General features: G+C 36.4%; 1 protein-coding gene across 2 annotated transcripts in view; it reads right to left on the reverse strand.

The window, feature by feature from the left end:
• Positions 1–3,090: 3,090 nt before the first annotated feature.
• ndnl2 (necdin-like 2) overlaps positions 3,091–17,369 on the reverse strand; it is a 19,727-nt gene continuing 5,448 nt past the window's right edge. Inside the window, exons 2-12 of one of the 2 annotated variants that reach the window (XM_016254450.1) lie at positions 16,331–16,336; positions 12,361–12,437; positions 11,309–11,422; positions 9,356–9,419; positions 9,126–9,205; positions 8,946–9,040; positions 8,490–8,569; positions 8,352–8,394; positions 8,199–8,261; positions 7,421–7,535; positions 3,091–3,295 (exon numbers count right to left, since the gene is read on the reverse strand). In XM_016254450.1, the coding sequence (XP_016109936.1) occupies positions 3,215–3,295; positions 7,421–7,535; positions 8,199–8,261; positions 8,352–8,394; positions 8,490–8,569; positions 8,946–9,040; positions 9,126–9,205; positions 9,356–9,419; positions 11,309–11,422; positions 12,361–12,411 (786 nt within the window). In that variant the 5' untranslated portion in view covers positions 12,412–12,437; positions 16,331–16,336 and the 3' untranslated portion in view covers positions 3,091–3,214. Of the gene's footprint in view, positions 3,296–7,420; positions 7,536–8,198; positions 8,262–8,351; positions 8,395–8,489; positions 8,570–8,945; positions 9,041–9,125; positions 9,206–9,355; positions 9,420–11,308; positions 11,423–12,360; positions 12,438–12,644; positions 12,773–16,330; positions 16,337–17,369 lie in introns of those variants that run through there. The other variant, XM_016254449.1, reaches the window with a different exon arrangement.

Raw genomic sequence — 17,369 nt, forward strand, 5'->3', positions numbered from 1 at the left:
AAAGGGTTAGTTCACCCAAAAATGAAAATTAGCCCATGAAGTACTCACCCTCAAGGCATCCTAGGTGTATATGACTTTCTTCTTTCAGACGAATCCAATCGGAGTTATATAAAAAATTGTCTTTGATCTTCCAAGCTGTTTAATGGCACTCAGTGTTGCATGCATCAGTCCAAAATAAGTGAAATAAAGCGCATCCATCCATAATAAAAAGTGCCTCACAGCGCTCAGGGGGTGAACAAAGGCCTCCTGTAGTGAATCGATGCGTTTTTGTAAGAAAAATATCCATATTCAAAACGTAATAATCAATTTAATCTAGCTTGGTGGATGACGTATGAGGTCAGCATTGCGCATGCGCCGCTCAGAAGTGACGAACGCGGAAGCGCAGGGGAGAGATCAAAACAAAACAACGGTCACTAATTAGAAGTACAAAACGAGGATTTGTAAAGAAGAATGTCGGAGGATTTCAATATAAGCCAAGAAGAGACTGGTTTTCCTTTGCTAAATGAGGAAACTTTGCTTCCTTTGATCCTGTTAACAAACGTTGGTTTTCACAAGACTCCATACGTCATCCGTCCGGAACTGCTTCCGTGTACAACTGTTGGAGCAAGCTACATTAAAGTGATTATTTCTTTTTATTATTGCTTTATTTCACTTCTTTTGGACTGATGAACTGCAACACCCGCTGACTGTCATTAAACAGCTTGTTTGTGTTGGACATCATAGATGACAACGTTAGCATCCGATAAATTTAACTGTTGGAGAAAACTGGTTAATTTTAAGCTTTTTTGAACTATTTTCATCTTCCGGGTTTAAAATCTACATTGCCACGTGACAAATTGTGACGTCAACACAATGGACTAACGCCCCATACACACGGGGCGTCAGCGTCAACGCTTCTAGTTTACTTTGAATGGAGTGACGTCAAGCGTTGGCGAAATGAATTGTGGGTCCGTTGCTCGGGGCAGAAGTTGAAAAATTGAAAACTTTTCAAGCGCCAATGCAGGCGTCAGCCAATCAAATGACCTTATGCAAATACCCTAGCGCAGACGCTAGCCAATCACATTCACGCAACACCAGTAGCCTAATGTGATTGGCTGTTGTCACTATGACGGTCGCGTCAGCGCCACGCTTCAGAAACGCCCTCCGCCAAGCGTTAACACTGACGCCCTGTGTGAATGGGGTGTAATAGTACATCGATGACATGTCGGTGTCTATTAAATTATTAATGAGACTGCGTGTTCTTATCCTATGAGAAGACGCTTCGCTTAATTATTCACAACAGCATGTTGCTACGACAGACGTTTCAGAGTCTGTGAGATGACATCGCGCATGGTTTCATGACCCTTTAATATAACTCAGATTGGATTAATCTGAAAGAAGGAAGTCATATACACCTAGGATGGCTTGAGGGTGAGTAGATAATGGCAAATTTTCATTTTTGCGTGAACTATCTTTCACTAACTTTAAAATCACGCCAACGCTCATATTTGTAAAAATATGTCTTTAACGTGGAGAAGTGCTTAACGTCACGTCAGGATCGGAGCAGACGTATGCATTTTTTCTTGTCTGAGTACTGCAGGTTTTTGGAAATGTAAGCTGTACTTGCAGCTCGCTGTTCTAAATTACAGCATTTGGATGATGACTGGTGATCTTTTACATGTTAATGACATTAATTAGGAGTCATTTACAAGGCAGAGAGCTAAAACTAAGTTGTGCGCAAGTGCAAGATCATTAGCGATTCATAGATTTCACATCTGAAAGAGAGGTGTACGTGTGTTTTCTGTGTGTTCAGTCTATGAATGACAAATACGCATATTTGAGAGATGACCGTAAAATCAATTTTAGGATGGTTTCTGTGCAACATTTTATAAATGAGGCCCCTGATCTCTGTGTGGAGCACTAGCTGTTGTCAGACAAAAATCTCATTGGATTAATGGCAAAATTAATGTTTGGAAATGTAAACTAATATTTCCTACTGACACACTACAGCAAAAGATAGAAATAACTGACTTAAAACCATTTTTCAGCTGGTCAAACTATACTTGAACTAGTGTTCAAATAATTTTGGTCACCATGTTAACAGCTGATGTTGCACTACAAACTTGTGTCACTGAGAATGCTTATTTTTATGTATGAAATGGATGTTGTAGTTTATATCAATTTTAAGGCCATGAATGATTTGTAGCCTCTCTTTGTTTCATCCACTGTTGCTGCTATTTAGAAATCATGTAGAAATGCATTACTGAACCAGAGTGTGGTAAAACATTACTGGTCTGGCCAAAGCTCAGATCTGAGCCACACTGACGTCTGGGCTTTGTGCAGGGGAATTTCTTCCACACTAGACTTGAAAAAGTATTTCTATGCAGAGTGCAGACCTTGCTTTGTGCACAGATATCATTCCCATGCCTTGGAACAAAAAAAGCACAAAATTCTCTGGAGTGGCATTTTCAATTTGTAGCACTGAATTGTCCTCACAGAAATGGCTGGAATAGTCAAACTTGTAAGAGGGTGTCCACATACTTTTGACCACATTACCTCTACACCGACTTCTGTAAAATAACACTGTGAACACTGCCAACAAGATAATTGTAAAATAACTTTATTTTATTCTTGTTTATACAAGAAATATTGTAATTAAAATATTTTACAAGTGTACATTTTTTTTGACAAAACAAGAGAGCTCCAAAAAAAAAGTTCCATATTAAAGCATGTTTTTCTTCAACCTCAGTTTAAATAAGAAGGTCTATTTAAATATGGCTAATAAAATGCACATCACAAGGTTTTCATGAGCTCTGGCTGCTGGTCTCAGCGGCACTGGCCTCTCTGAACTGCTGTGTCCAGCTCTGAGGATCCTGATCGAAAAGCTGTGAGTCAATTTGTAGCACTGAATTGTCCTCACAGAAATGGCTGGAATAGTCAAACTTGTTAAATATAAGAGGGTGTCCACATACTTTTGACCACATTACCTCTACACCGACTTCTGTAAAATAACACTGTGAACACTGCCAACAAGATAATTGTAAAATAACTTTATTTTATTCTTGTTTATACAAGAAATATTGTAATTAAAATATTTTACAAGTGTAAATTTTTTTTGACAAAACAAGAGAGCTCCAAAAAAAAAGTTCCATATTAAAGCATGTTTTTCTTCAACCTCAGTTTAAATAAGAAGGTCTATTTAAATATGGCTAATAAAATGCACATCACAAGGTTTTCATGAGCTCTGGCTGCTGGTCTCAGCGGCACTGGCCTCTCTGAACTGCTGTGTCCAGCTCTGAGGATCCTGATCGAAAAGCTGTGAGAGAAAAGACACATGCCAACACTTATTACTTACTAGAACTTTGATTTTATTTATTGGTTTGGAATTTATGTGCTCAAGTGAAAGGCATTACACTCATGTAATAAATAATGATGGCTGTTTTAACAGTCATTGTAGGGGTAAATCTCATGAACATGTTAGGGCCTACTTTTTCAAACTCCTCTTAGGTCGTTTGTCCAATCTTCACCAAATTGTGCCCAAAGCAATTATAGACTACGCTGTGAAAATAATTTTGTGAACTGCTCTGAATGTGCAAAAGAACGATAAACAAGACAGCATGTGCTTAAGTAAACAGAGAAAACTCAAGTTAATAAAAAAAAGTGATGTGCAAAGTTTTTAAATATTTATGGTGCCAACCCTAAAGTTTAGCTTGTATAGAGCGGTCACTATAATAAACAGTTAATTGAACAGTGGTTCATTCTCAAGTAAAAGTACAGATATCTTCAGACTTTGGTTGAAGTCACCGTTTAGAATATTACTTAAGTACAATAAATATCACATACTTTAAGAATTTTACTCAAGTACAAAAAGTATTTTTAAAATCTTAAACGTACTGAAGTATTAAAAGTAAAAGTACAAGTAAATGCAAAATGGAAAAGAATCAAATAAATATATATAAAAAATGTTCATACACGGCTTGAGTAGCAAGATTGTGTTCAGTTTTAACTCTTTCTTCCATTTTGTATTTTTGGGTAAGAATACTTCATCCGGTACCAAGTGTCTTTTATTCCAACATAAGAAATAATTTCTGGAATCTGCATCTGAAGTAGCATTCAGATGTATTTACACAGTGTATGTATCTCAGAGGGGACATGGATGAATTTAAACTGCAGTTACAGATGCATAAATAGGCTTAATGTTTTGTTTTTAACATAAAACGTTGAATACTGATATTTGAAAATTTAAAACATGAAAAAAAAAAGTCGAAATGTGACATTAAAACAGCCAGTAGTAGATGAATGCCACTTTATTGGGACAAAAACCTACCTAAAGCATACACAACACTGTATTATTGAGGCACTTTATTTCCACTTATCAAATATTTACTTAATTTTTATTGAAAATAAATTTCTTTCTGATCTGGTATGTGATGGGAAAAGAAAAAGCATGAGTTTGACAAAAGCCAGGATCGAACTTGTGTCGACCGCGTCAAAAGCAAACAGCTCACGTTTTGCTCGCTGATACTTCAGAAATGCAAGTGTATTTTGCAGTTTTGTTAATCACAGCCAGGCATTGGTGGGCGGAGTTAATGTAAATAGCCTCTATTTTTATTTTTTTGTCAGAGGTTTGTCTTTTTACGCATTGCGCCGCGTTAACATAAAACCATGTCTGCATTTGTGATCGGAGAAATGACAAACAACAAGTGCTACTCTCGTGTTTGAATCATCAGTGGCAAATTCTTTAAATATAAAAAACGTACTTACAGTCTGTGAGTCAGAACAGACTCAGACAGTCCTCCATAAAATGTGCTGCACACATCTGAATATTTAGGTTGAACTGTTCCAGAACAGTGTTGTAAATACAACTTAACCACTGATTTTTAGTCGTGTACAAAGTAGTTTCGCTTTAACAACGAAACAGCGTCACACACCGCTGCCTTGAGTGAGCCGTGGCCTTGAGTATGCGGAGGCCGGCTTGAGTGAGCAGAGGTGGCGGGCTTGAGAACAGCGCGGCCAGCGAATTCGACGAAGGAGCTTGCGGCAACCACATGTGACGACCCCGGGCTGGACTCCACTTCATCCACGGTGAAAGCCGATCCGGCGATCTACAGTGCAAAGTTGATGTATTTCCTCAGCGACCAGCAGGGATCAGCTTCAGGCATGAAGCAGATATCGTCTTCTTTTGAAAGGCCAAACAAAGTAGTTTTGCTTTCATAACGAAACACAGTGCCTTCACGACATGGCGGCGGCGGCAGCAACAATACTACAGCGAGAATAAAAGTTACGCCTTCTATCTTTGCGTGAACATTTGGGCGGCATTATGCAAATCTTCCCACATAGTGAGGTAGACATGTGGGGGCGTGTTAGAACGAGCTGTTTTAGGTAGGCATGGTTGACTCAACTTTAATAAAGAATATCTCTTTGGATTTGAGACTTTAGTCTTTGCAACTTTACAGATCTTCTTTATGCACCAAGAGCTTGTAACACTTCAAAGAGAAAGGAAAAATTTAAATCGCATCATATGACCCCTTTAATGAAAAGTCTATAACATACTTTGGTTGAAATTTCTCAATGGTAGTGTTTTTACAAACAACACCCTTTTTACCATCAAAATCAGCTCTGTGTACAGCAAGCTGTTTTAGTCCATGTTCCTTTAAATGCAAATGAGCTCTGCTGACTCCGCCCCTCTCTTCCGTGGGGGGACGAGCCGTTCTCATGAGACTGTCTACTTTAGCCGCGGTACTTGCTAACTAGCACGTTATTAGGAAAGGTGATTTGCAAAGATTCAAAAAAGAATCTTACTCCTACTTCTTCTGTAGGTGAAGCTGGATCTCGAATAATTCGCACGAACAAACGCATTTAGGCAGATCAGGGGCCTATTCTCTTCAGAAACAAACGTAATCCACTGCATCTTCAGCGGCTCAGATGTCGGGAGTAAATGACGAATGCTATGTTCATTATTACATCCAACAACAGAACACCTCAATCGCTTAGGAGTCATTCTTGTCTACAACTGCTCCAGCGGTGAAACAATGATGACAGCTCACTCAGGGCGGGTCTAAGGTAAGACGCCAGTCCAGTCTGTGCTGAAACGCTACTGTCAATCAAACTATCGTGGGAGGGGCCTGTTTTTGTGATGTCACACAGATAAGGGCATCTGAGATTGGCTCAATTTCAGAAAGGGGTAAAGATTTTAGTAGATTAACAAAAAAACACTGGGTGATTTTTTATCATTATAGGGTGGTTGTGTACACACACTGCCAACACACATTTCAGTTCAAACAACTAGTAAAAGTGCATGTCGCATCCCGATGACCCCTTTAAATTGATCAAAAGGGATGATAAAGACATTTATAATGTTAAAAAAGATTTCTATTTCAGATAAATGCTGTTCTTCTGAAATTTCTATTCATCAAAGAAACCTGAAAAATTCTACTCGGCTGTTTTCAACATAATAATAATAATAATAAATGTTTTTTTGAGCAGCAAATATATTAGAATATTATAATTATTTCTGAAGGATCATGTGACTGGAGTAATGATGCTAAAAATCCAGCGTTGAAATACATTTTTTTAATATAAAAGTTATTTTAAATAGTAAAAATATTTCAAAATGTTTTTGCTGTATTTTGGATCAAATAAATGCAGGCTTGGCAAGCAGAAGAGAATAAAAAAAAAAAAATTAAAAAACTTACTGTTCAAAAACTTTTGACTGGTAGTGTATGTTAGCCTAAGTTTGATGTTAAATATATTAATATTAATAAGGAAATGATTATTTGACATTTATTTTTTTGTATGAAGGCTAATTACAAAAAAAAGGTTAACATTAATTTATTCTGTTTTTTTTCTAAAATATTATATAGTTTTATAGGAGGAAGTTTCATATACTTGGAAAATTATTTTTTCATAGGTTTGTAGGCACAGACATCTGTTGTAGGTGTTCTTGGCAGTTTTTATGAGGCTTTTTTAAATAGTGTTCATATTGATATCGGAATTATATCATATCGACCGAACTTAAGAAATATATTGTGATATAAATTTTGGCCATATCGTCCAGCCCTACACTGTCATGAAAAAAAACTCCTACCTGATCAGATTTGGGCCACATTTTCCTGCAGTAGCACCCTTAAAGACTCATATTACATTTGAACAGAGCCGTTGCATGAGTCGTTCGTGTTTAGACCCAGATAATTGCTACTTGTGGCTATATTATGAACATGATATCTCTGTTTTGCTTGTATTTATCAAATGTGCACATAAAAGAAGAGACTACAGACTTTCAAAATAGCTGTATTCTTAGTATAGTAATCAAGGGTGGGTGTGATGTGTAGATTTGTAATCAAAGATTGATCAATGCACATTTCATTACATTTGTAATGACTGTAAATGAAAGGTTGGTTAATTGTATTGGTGAATGCAACAGAAACAAAAATGCACAAACCTCTCCAACAAACTCCAGTAGCTTGAGTTTGGACACCTCCTTCTCTGCCCGCTGACCCCAGCGAAACTCATACTCCACCGGCTCTGTGTGAGGGATCTTCACATACTCTAAATATCTAAATCAGACATATGAAAAACAGTGGACCAAGAAGCATGTCAGGAGTCATTTGATGAAGGACATGAATCTTTCTGTCTTCATTCCACTAGACCCCTTCATTGTCTATGGTGTGATATAAACCACCTGTCCATGGTCTAAAGAACAGCAGCTCTGAACACACCAAATCTGCTGGGACTCAAACCCACAACCTCTGAGTGCATCTGTTCTTACAGCCTAATCTAACACAGTGTAAAACATTAGTGAGTATTCAAAGTAAGGGCATGGATCAAATAGCATATGCTACACTGCACTGGTTATAGAAAGCTAATCATTTTGTTTCTGAAAGTAGGGCTGTGCAAAAAATTGAATGCGATTTTCATGCTCATCTCGTCAGTAAAGCCGGTTCTGTAAGTGGTAAAGTAACTGTTAGTAGTAAATCTCCAGCACGTGCTTTCAGATGAAGCAAAATCGTGTTCATAATCGGCAATGAATCGCCTGCAATTATGAACGCGATTTTGCGTAGCTTGTCAGTGATCTACGACTGTGTAGTAAATGCCGCTCCATCTGAAAGCAAGTGCTGGAGATTTACTACTAATCACAGAACCGGCTTTACTGACGAGATGAGCATGAAAATCACATTTGATTTTTTTCACAGCCCTATCTGAAAGCCACTTTCACTTACTTCTGCCGTACAAACTCATCTGTGACCACCTTCTTTACATCACCAAACTCGTCATGCTTTTCCCTGTGAGAAGACAGAGGTATCAGAAGTGAAAAACCACCCGAAACAACAAAAACGTAAATTTAGTTTTTCAAAAGGATCTAGTGCACAAACCCTGGATCCACCCGCAGCTTCTTGAGTGTATTCCACACCAGATCTACAGCATTCATGGACAACACATTAATAACAAACCACCCACAGAAACTGATCAGTAATGACGTAACATGACTGTGTGAATAGCGCACCACTCACTCTCTTTAATGACACCGCCCTTCATGAAGATGACACTCAGAATGACAAACAGCAGGCCTGTCCTTGGGTTTCCAGGACGCCTGTGTGGACAGAAGAAACAGACAGCAAAACTAGTGCAGGTATGTGTGCGTGAATCACACAAAAACAATCTCCGATTCATGTTTCAGCCCAAAGTTAGTCAGGTAGTCTGTCTATTATCTCCATTTCATGGCAACGGACAGCTTAAGAGATAAGATCTGCTGAGAGTCCGTTCAAGAATTGTCCCATTCAACAAAAATAAACATGCACATGTAATTTATACAAAACAGGCATAAGCAATAGAGAAACAACCTCTTAACAGCACACCGTTGTTAAACAAACCCAGAATGGACAAAATAAAGTACTGAATTACTGCAGAAGCACATGAAGTCTTAACACTGAAAAACAAAGGGATCACGGATCTTGTGTGTTACTTACATGCTCACTGGCTCTCCATGAATGGGCTCCAGCTTATTAATCAGGATATAAATGTGAATTTTGGGGTCAATCTCCACCAGCTTTAATCCAAACACCTGCAACAAAGACAGAAAATTCACCTCTGTTCAAATTCACATCTATAAAAGGCCGTTTAGTCACCGTATGCTCCATCTGTTGTACCTGATCAAATTTGCGGCAAACTCTGTTTATGATTTCTGTATAGATGGCTTTGTATTCCTTTATCACATGTTTGCTAATATCTGCAGAAATCAGTCAAAAGAGGGTGAACACAAACAACGTATTAAATACATTTATACAATATAAATATAATTTTCTATTATGAATAATTATTTAGTTATAAAGCAGTGGGGATCTAATGAAGAGTAATTCATTGACCATAGAAGACAAACCTGCTCTTCGAATGGGTATTTTTTTTTGGTCTTTAATTAAGATGAACTGGACCACCTCTGCCACCTTGGCATAAAAGCAGAACAAAGCAGTTAAAAACCCAATGTAAAACCAACCAAAGAAGAAGAAGTAGGTGCAGTCAGTGCAGATTAGACAAAAAGATTGATATTAATATTTGATGATAATATAGCAGCATAAGCTATTTGTTGTAGGCAAATCATTTTTGACCGGGAACACCACAAGGGTGATTTTTTGCAATTTTACAAAAAATAAAAGCTTTTCAAAACAAATTTCTTGGTTAAACATTAGAGTGAAATTTTTTTTCATATTTGATTTAATATTGACAACATTTTTTATATTTTACAAGTTTATTTCACTCAAAGACTGATGTATGTAAGCTCAGATTAATGAGGCCTACAAAAATTTGTTCCATAAACAAACACAAAACCAGTCCTAATTGAAGAAAACAAGCTGACAAAAAGATTGATACCAATATTAGGTGATAATATTGCATAACAAGAGATTTATAAGCTATTTTTTGTAGGCCGGTCTTTTTTGACCAGGAACACCACAAGTGTAACAAGGTTGAATAAAATAAAAAAAAATTTTTACGTAAATTAACAATTTTTGTGGTGGAAGTAGTTATGCCCTGTGTGAACAATTTTTTTCATATTTGATTTAATATTGACAACATTTTTTATATTTTACAAGTTTTTTTCACTCAAAAACTGATGTATGTAAGCTCAGATTAATGAGGCCTACAAAAATTTGTTCCATAAACAAACACAAAACCAGTCCTAATTGAAGAAAACAAGCTGACAAAAAGATTGATACCAATATTAGGTGATAATATTGCATAACAAGAGATTTATAAGCTATTTTTTGTAGGCCGGTCTTTTTTGACCAGGAACACCACAAGTGTAACAAGGTTGAATAAAATAAAAAAAAATTTTTACGTAAATTAACAATTTTTGTGGTGGAAGTAGTTATGCCCTGTGTGAACAAAGTCAGTAAATCTTAGTCCAATTGGATAACATTAAGTAACATTTTTGGGAGAAAGAAATTTCTCTCTGTGTCAAAATGTCCAGAACACAACATGAGGGTTAAACATAAATATAAACATACAACAATAGAAGTATAAGAAAAACAATTATAAACCTATACAAACAGTTGACCATCTGACTATATGTACACAATAGTTGACTATACATTCACATAATCTGAGACTGTACAAGAACTTTACATAAACACTGCACAAGAAAATGTGCAAAAGAAATATTTTAGGGGAAGCAACGCAGAGTGCAAGATGATTTGCAGTGCAATGCACAAGTAAACATATATTATCATATTGAGTCTTTGTAGCATGGAGTGTTTATAAAAGTGTCTAGTGTACATACAGAGAAAAGACAAAAATTACTGAGAGTTAGAAAGTGTGAAAGACCCTCAGGAGTGTGGCCAGTGTCCCCCCACTGCTCCATTTATTAGTATGGAGTATCATCGTCAAGAAAGTTTATAATTTGCTTGTGCTCATAAAGGAACAGTCCTCCCCAAAATAAAAATGTACTAACCCCAAGGTCATCCAAGATGTACATGACTTTATTTAAAAATGTAAAAATGGTCTACGCTGAGGCCCCTATTACTATATTAAAAGGAGAAAAGTCCTGGAAGAAAGTAATCAGCTGAAGAGAGATCTTGAACGGTTTGGGGCTGAGTAAACTGTCACTGTTCTGGAACACAACACACTAACTTATAGATAAACATAAGACTAACTTTTGTTTGTTTGTTTGGGTAAGTGACGAACAATTTTACCAACTAAAATGTTTGAATTGAGGATGTTCAGTGTTATTCAAACTCTGTTAAATACTCAAGTACCCCATGCATCTGCTACCAGACAACGCTTTCACACACAGAGCTTATGACAACAGAACTGAATGTCACAAATGATTGACAGGTACCTTGCGGTCGATCTGGTCAGGCGTGAAGTTCTCTCGGGCTCGCTGGACCTGAGATGAGGTTATCTGGCTAAAATTAGCATCCTCGTCATCCTCATCCAGAGATACCTGAGAGCGCTGCAGTCCACACATGCCAAACACACACACACACACACATGCCAAACACACACACACACACACACGCCAAACACACACACGCACAACATATGTGCACACACACAACACGCACACTCACAATATATGCACACACACAACATATGCACACGCGCACACGCACGCACACACACACACCACAATATATGCACACACACAACATATGCACACACACACACACACCACAAACAAAACAATCAAACTCACAATATCACTAACACTGTGTTGTTAATATCTTTGTTCAAGTCTGATGACTTATTAACAAAACATGTCTTTTTCTTTGATTATTTTACAGAGCTTTTGTATAAATACTATTGCATGTATTGACACACACACACACATGCCAAACACACACACACACACCACACACACGCACACACGCACAACATATGTGCACACACACAACACGCACACTCACAATATATGCACACACACAACATATGCACACGCGCGCACGCACACACACACACCACAATATATGCACACACACAACATATGCACACACACACACACACCACAAACAAAACAATCAAACTCACAATATCACTAACACTGTGTTGTTAATATCTTTGTTCAAGTCTGATGACTTATTAACAAAACATGTCTTTTTCTTTGATTATTTTACAGAGCTTTTGTATAAATACTATTGCATGTATTGAATGAAACTATTTGAATGTAAGATCAACACTTTGAAAACACCATCTTGAATTGAAATATTGGTTTCCACTTAACGTTATTTTTCTACATAGATTATCATTTACTGCCATTATACATCGGTTCAAATGTGAACGTGTACACTTTTAAAAGTTTTAAAATCACTGAATCACATAGTTTCAACACTAATAACTTTAAAACCAGTACATCTGTAAGGAGGACGTTTGTTTGCGTGCGGTTTTTCTTACTCTTTGAGTTTTGCTCTGTGAAGCTGAAACCGCTCTCTTCCTCTGGGACATGGCGATCGATCCTTGAGAATTATATACATAAGAAACACACAAAATGTGAATACATAAAATACACGAATCAATGAACTGTATTTCTCTGTCACTTCGGATGTTACGAACGCAAGGCACAATATGGCATTAACATCAGGACCAGCAGGTTTAAACAAAGCTAACGCTTTATCTGAGTAAATTATGTAGATTACAACAACAACAACGCATGGTGAGATGTTTAAAACGGGTTTCACCTGTCAGTGATGTTTAATTCTCTATGTACCGCGCTGAAAGCGTGAGAGCGCAGTTTCCCGGTGATTTCTTCTGCTGCTGATGAACGGCGCTCCGCCGACAGCTGAGCAGCATCACACCGCCCCCTGCTGGACAACCGCCGTCTTCACAGCAACACGGGCTCAGAAATGTGACCCTGGCCTGGACCACAAAACCAGTCATAGGGGTCAATTTTTTTAAATTGAGATTTATGCATATTCTGTAAGCTCTCCATTGATGTATGATTTGTTAGGATAAGACGATATTTGGCCGAGATACAATTATTTGAATATCTGGAATCTGAGGGTGCAAAAAAACCTACATATTGAGAAAATCGCCTTTAAAGTTGTCCAAATGAAGTTCTCATATTACTAATCAAAAATTAAGTTTTTATATATTTACGGTATGATTTTATAATAAGGATAATTTACAAAAATCTTCATGTAATATGATCTTTAATATCCTAAGGATTTTTGGCATTAAAAAATCGATAATTTTGATCTTATAGCAGTTCAAATATAGTCATTTTCTTTATTTATTTTCATATTTAATTCAGTGATTTTAACTTTTAATTTGGTTATTTTAATGCTTTAAAGAGCAATTTTAGGTTGTAATGTTCTAATATTCTGCTATCTGTTCTGCTAACTATAAAAGGTACAGCTGTCATAAAACCAGAGAGAAAGGCTGCATGGCTAGTAACTGTAAAACAAAAGTCAAATAATAGTATGTGAGAGAGTAGTAATATTGGGTTCCTATTGGTCAGTGTTAGAGGAGCTTAATTTTAAAGAGCAATTTTAGGTTGTAATGTTCTAATATTCTGCTATCTGTTCTGCTAACTATAAAAGGTACAGCTGTCATAAAACCAGAGAGAAAGGCTGCATGGCTAGTAACTGTAAAACAAAAGTCAAATAATAGTATGTGAGAGAGTAGTAATATTGGGTTCCTATTGGTCAGTGTTAGAGGAGCTTAATTTAGCCTGACAGTTAGCCTGCTTTAGACCAGATTAGTTCCCCAGCATAAATTACCACAGTGACTAGCTTGATCTAGGCCTGTGTTAAATTTGCTTTATGGAACCAAATCATTTGACAATAAGTCAGATAACTGAAATAAGCCAGGCTTTTTTGGTAAACTTGTTTTATGAAACAGTGCTCCAGTGCGAGTTTGCGCTCAGGAGAGCATCAAAATGTCTACCTGGACTGTGTATTTTTTGGACATTATATCGATGGAATTCTTAACTTCTCGTATACAGGGATCTAATGTGAAAATTGTAAATTTATGGCATTCTGCTTTTAATGGTGTCATCTTTAAAAAAAAATCATTGTAAAAAAAAAAACATTTATTTATTTATTCTTTTTTTTTAGGTCTACACTGTATTTTATGTAGTGCTGTCAAACGATTAATCGCGATTAATCACATCCAAAATAAAAGTTTGTTGTTGTATGTGTACTGTGTATATTTATTATGTATATATAAATACACACACACACACACATAGAGTATATATTTTGAAAATATGAACATGTATATACATTTATATATTTATATTCTTATATTTTATATTATATATAAATATATTTAATATATAAACATAGCATATTTTTCTTAAAAATGCATAAATGCATATTTATATATACATAATAAATATACACAGTACACACACATATATTATGTAAACAAAAACTTTTATTTTGGATGCGATTCATCGCGATTAATCGTTTGACAGCACTCATTTTATTTTTTTAAGTCTACCAGGGGTGGGATTTGGTGTGGGTTCTAAATTTGCACAGTTGCTTTTTGTTATATTTTACTGTTTCTAAAAGAAATTTATAAAACGGAGAGTTCTGGTCCTTGATTCTGATTGGTTGAGCCGCGTTCAAAGCTGTTTTTTTTGGAAAAGTGTGTGAAAAATGTTATCTTATGGTCAGTCACAATTGTAATCGGTGGGATAATGTGTATACTGAATTAACACATTTCTGCAGTCTTAAAAATTGTTATATATCTTAGCCCAGCTATTTTAAACAGTTTGATCACATTCTAGGGTTACTATTATGCATAAAAAACCCTTATACAACATTGATAGGAATACTGAGATCAAATACAACCATCAACGTATTTCAAAATTTTTACTTTTTTGTAACATATATCACCACATTTTTATATTAGTGCTACCAGTATTACAACATTAATATTCTAACTTATTTGTAACATTTGAACTTTTGATTTAGTGCAATATTTTGTACTGCCGTTAGGGACTGCCAGTGAATGGCTGTTGCATGCATAAAATGCAACCTTTTTATTCTGACAGTGTATGATTTCTATTAACATTACAGAATAGAACATGATCAATATTATCTTTCAACGTTCAATTTAAATAATTGTAATTGCACAAACTATGTAGGCTACAATTTCAATTTGTTTATTGGAAAATAACGCAAACATTTATCTTTTTATTTCTATTCTCTGATAAGTATTGTTCAGGGCTGCCATTCCCAAAAGCTTTAATGCTTTCTTATGATACTTTTGGGAAACGCAGCCCTGTTTGAATGCACTTTTAGAAGTGAGTGAATGCTCTCTGTGATTGATTAGTTCTGTCTTGCAACATTTGCGTGTGTTCAAATGAGCAGGAAAATAGTTATATCCTACACAATTACTCGCTAACAAAGGTTATTCTTCCAATTCAATGCATATTGTACGCATTATTATTATTTATTTATTTTGTTAAATAAACAAAACCACTGGTAAATAAAGCGAACCTTAGTATCGATATTTTTGTTTGAGTCGCATCGATACGCCCGTCCCTATTCCATAGTCGCGGCAATCAGAAGATGACAAAAACCATATAGTCTATAATAATTTTTGTTTAATTATACAGTTTTATTTTTTTAGTTGTTATTCCGAATGTGCCAAATTTGCCGTTCAGCTTTATGAATGAACATGTTGTATTTCCGGCAAAACGAGCAGAAATTCAGAAATGGCCTACCCAGTCAACATTTTGATCTCACAATGATGTCACCATGAGCTCACACGATTCTCATGGTGTAGTCACAATGTGTGTGTCACAGTGAGCTAAAAGTGTAACCACACAGCGCACTCACTGTGTGCTCATACTATGTTCCCAATGTGAGGTCACAGCGCACTCACTGTGTGCTCATACTATGGTAAATGTGAGGTCACTGCACACTCATACTGTGGTCACAATGTGAGGTTACTGCACACTCACTTTACTCATACTGTGGTCACAATGTGAGGTCACTGCGCATACTCACTGTGCGCTCATTGGTCACAATGTGAGGTCACTGCACACTCACTGTACTCATACTGTGGTCACAATGTTCCTTCAAAGTATTTCTACAATTCGGTTTCCTTGTTCATTTTGATTTATTTTCAGTTTGGTGTTGGCATTTGACAGACATTTCAATTTAACAGATACAGTCTGCTTCTGGTATTGTTTTGATGACTCCTTTTCTATTCTTAACTTCGATTTCTTTGTCCCCTTGGAAAGACTTGACACATCCTGAAACACAGAGAACAATATGTCATTGCAATCAGTTACTAACAACCTAACAGGTGAAAATAACTATTAGTTAAACAAAATATGAAACAAATCATGCATCCATGCTTCCACAAAACATGCTTGTATAGTTACTGAAATTTGATCCCGAGGTAGTAATGTAGTCTAGTAATGATCTGATTTGGGAAGTATAACAAATCATAAATACTGATATGCAACCTAAAGCCAGGGACACACTTAACGACTAACTGAATCATTCTAAGACTGAACTGAAAACACTTATGATTTTAAATGCTGACTGTAAACACCAACTGAACACAAATGGCTCTGACACATTTGGGTGTGATCAGTTTTAAGTATCAAATTACGTTCATATCCAGCCGTACAGTTGTGTAGTGTGTTCCTGGCTTAGCTAATTAACTTAACTAATCTCAGCTGGCAAGATGGCTGGTTCACATGTACCTGGCTAACACATGAACCTGACTAATGTGCTAACAACTATTAATTTATTTTGATTCAAGGGCATTGTGAAAGACACATAGCACTATCAGGCGCAAGTGGGGCAGGTAGAAAAAGTTTTGGGGTCCTGAACATTCTGCAATGAGCAAGAAAGAGAGATGTGCCATGTTTGCTCCGTTTTGTCTTCACTTGTTTTGTTTATTAAAGATGAACCTGATCTTCATTTCATTACGCTTGTCTATAGTCTCGTATTTCAAGTGTGCAACACTGCTCACATAATCCTGTTGGATTGATTCATTTTAAAGTTTTATTCAACATGTGACCAACCCTTAAACTTGATCAAATTTTGATATCATCACTACTCCTACTTCTCGCTGTATTTTATAAAGATGATGTCCTGTGTTTCCCGTATCCCATTTTTGTTGCCACTCCTTAACAATATATGCTTTAATGATTGCTTTTGCTTCAAATTTGATGTTCGATTTCTGAACAAATTGTTCTTTGAGCCTGTTCATAGGAAGTAACTGAACTGAATTGAACTTTAGTTCCAGGCTGATGACGCAAGACGCACAGCCAAAGTTTGCTGACCGTCGAAGTGTTGAAAGTTTGCCGAGGATTACCGTTGATGCTCATAAAGGAGTTGACGATACTTTGCAAGCCTGAGGCACATACTGGAAATATTCTTATTTAGCTTACTAATGTTATTAAATAACATTTTATTAAAACCTGCAAAATCCTT

This window comes from Sinocyclocheilus grahami, unplaced genomic scaffold, assembly GCF_001515645.1.
Source record: "Sinocyclocheilus grahami isolate Dianchi unplaced genomic scaffold, SAMN03320097.WGS_v1.1 scaffold1248.1, whole genome shotgun sequence".
Classification (NCBI taxonomy): Eukaryota; Metazoa; Chordata; class Actinopteri; order Cypriniformes; family Cyprinidae; genus Sinocyclocheilus; species Sinocyclocheilus grahami.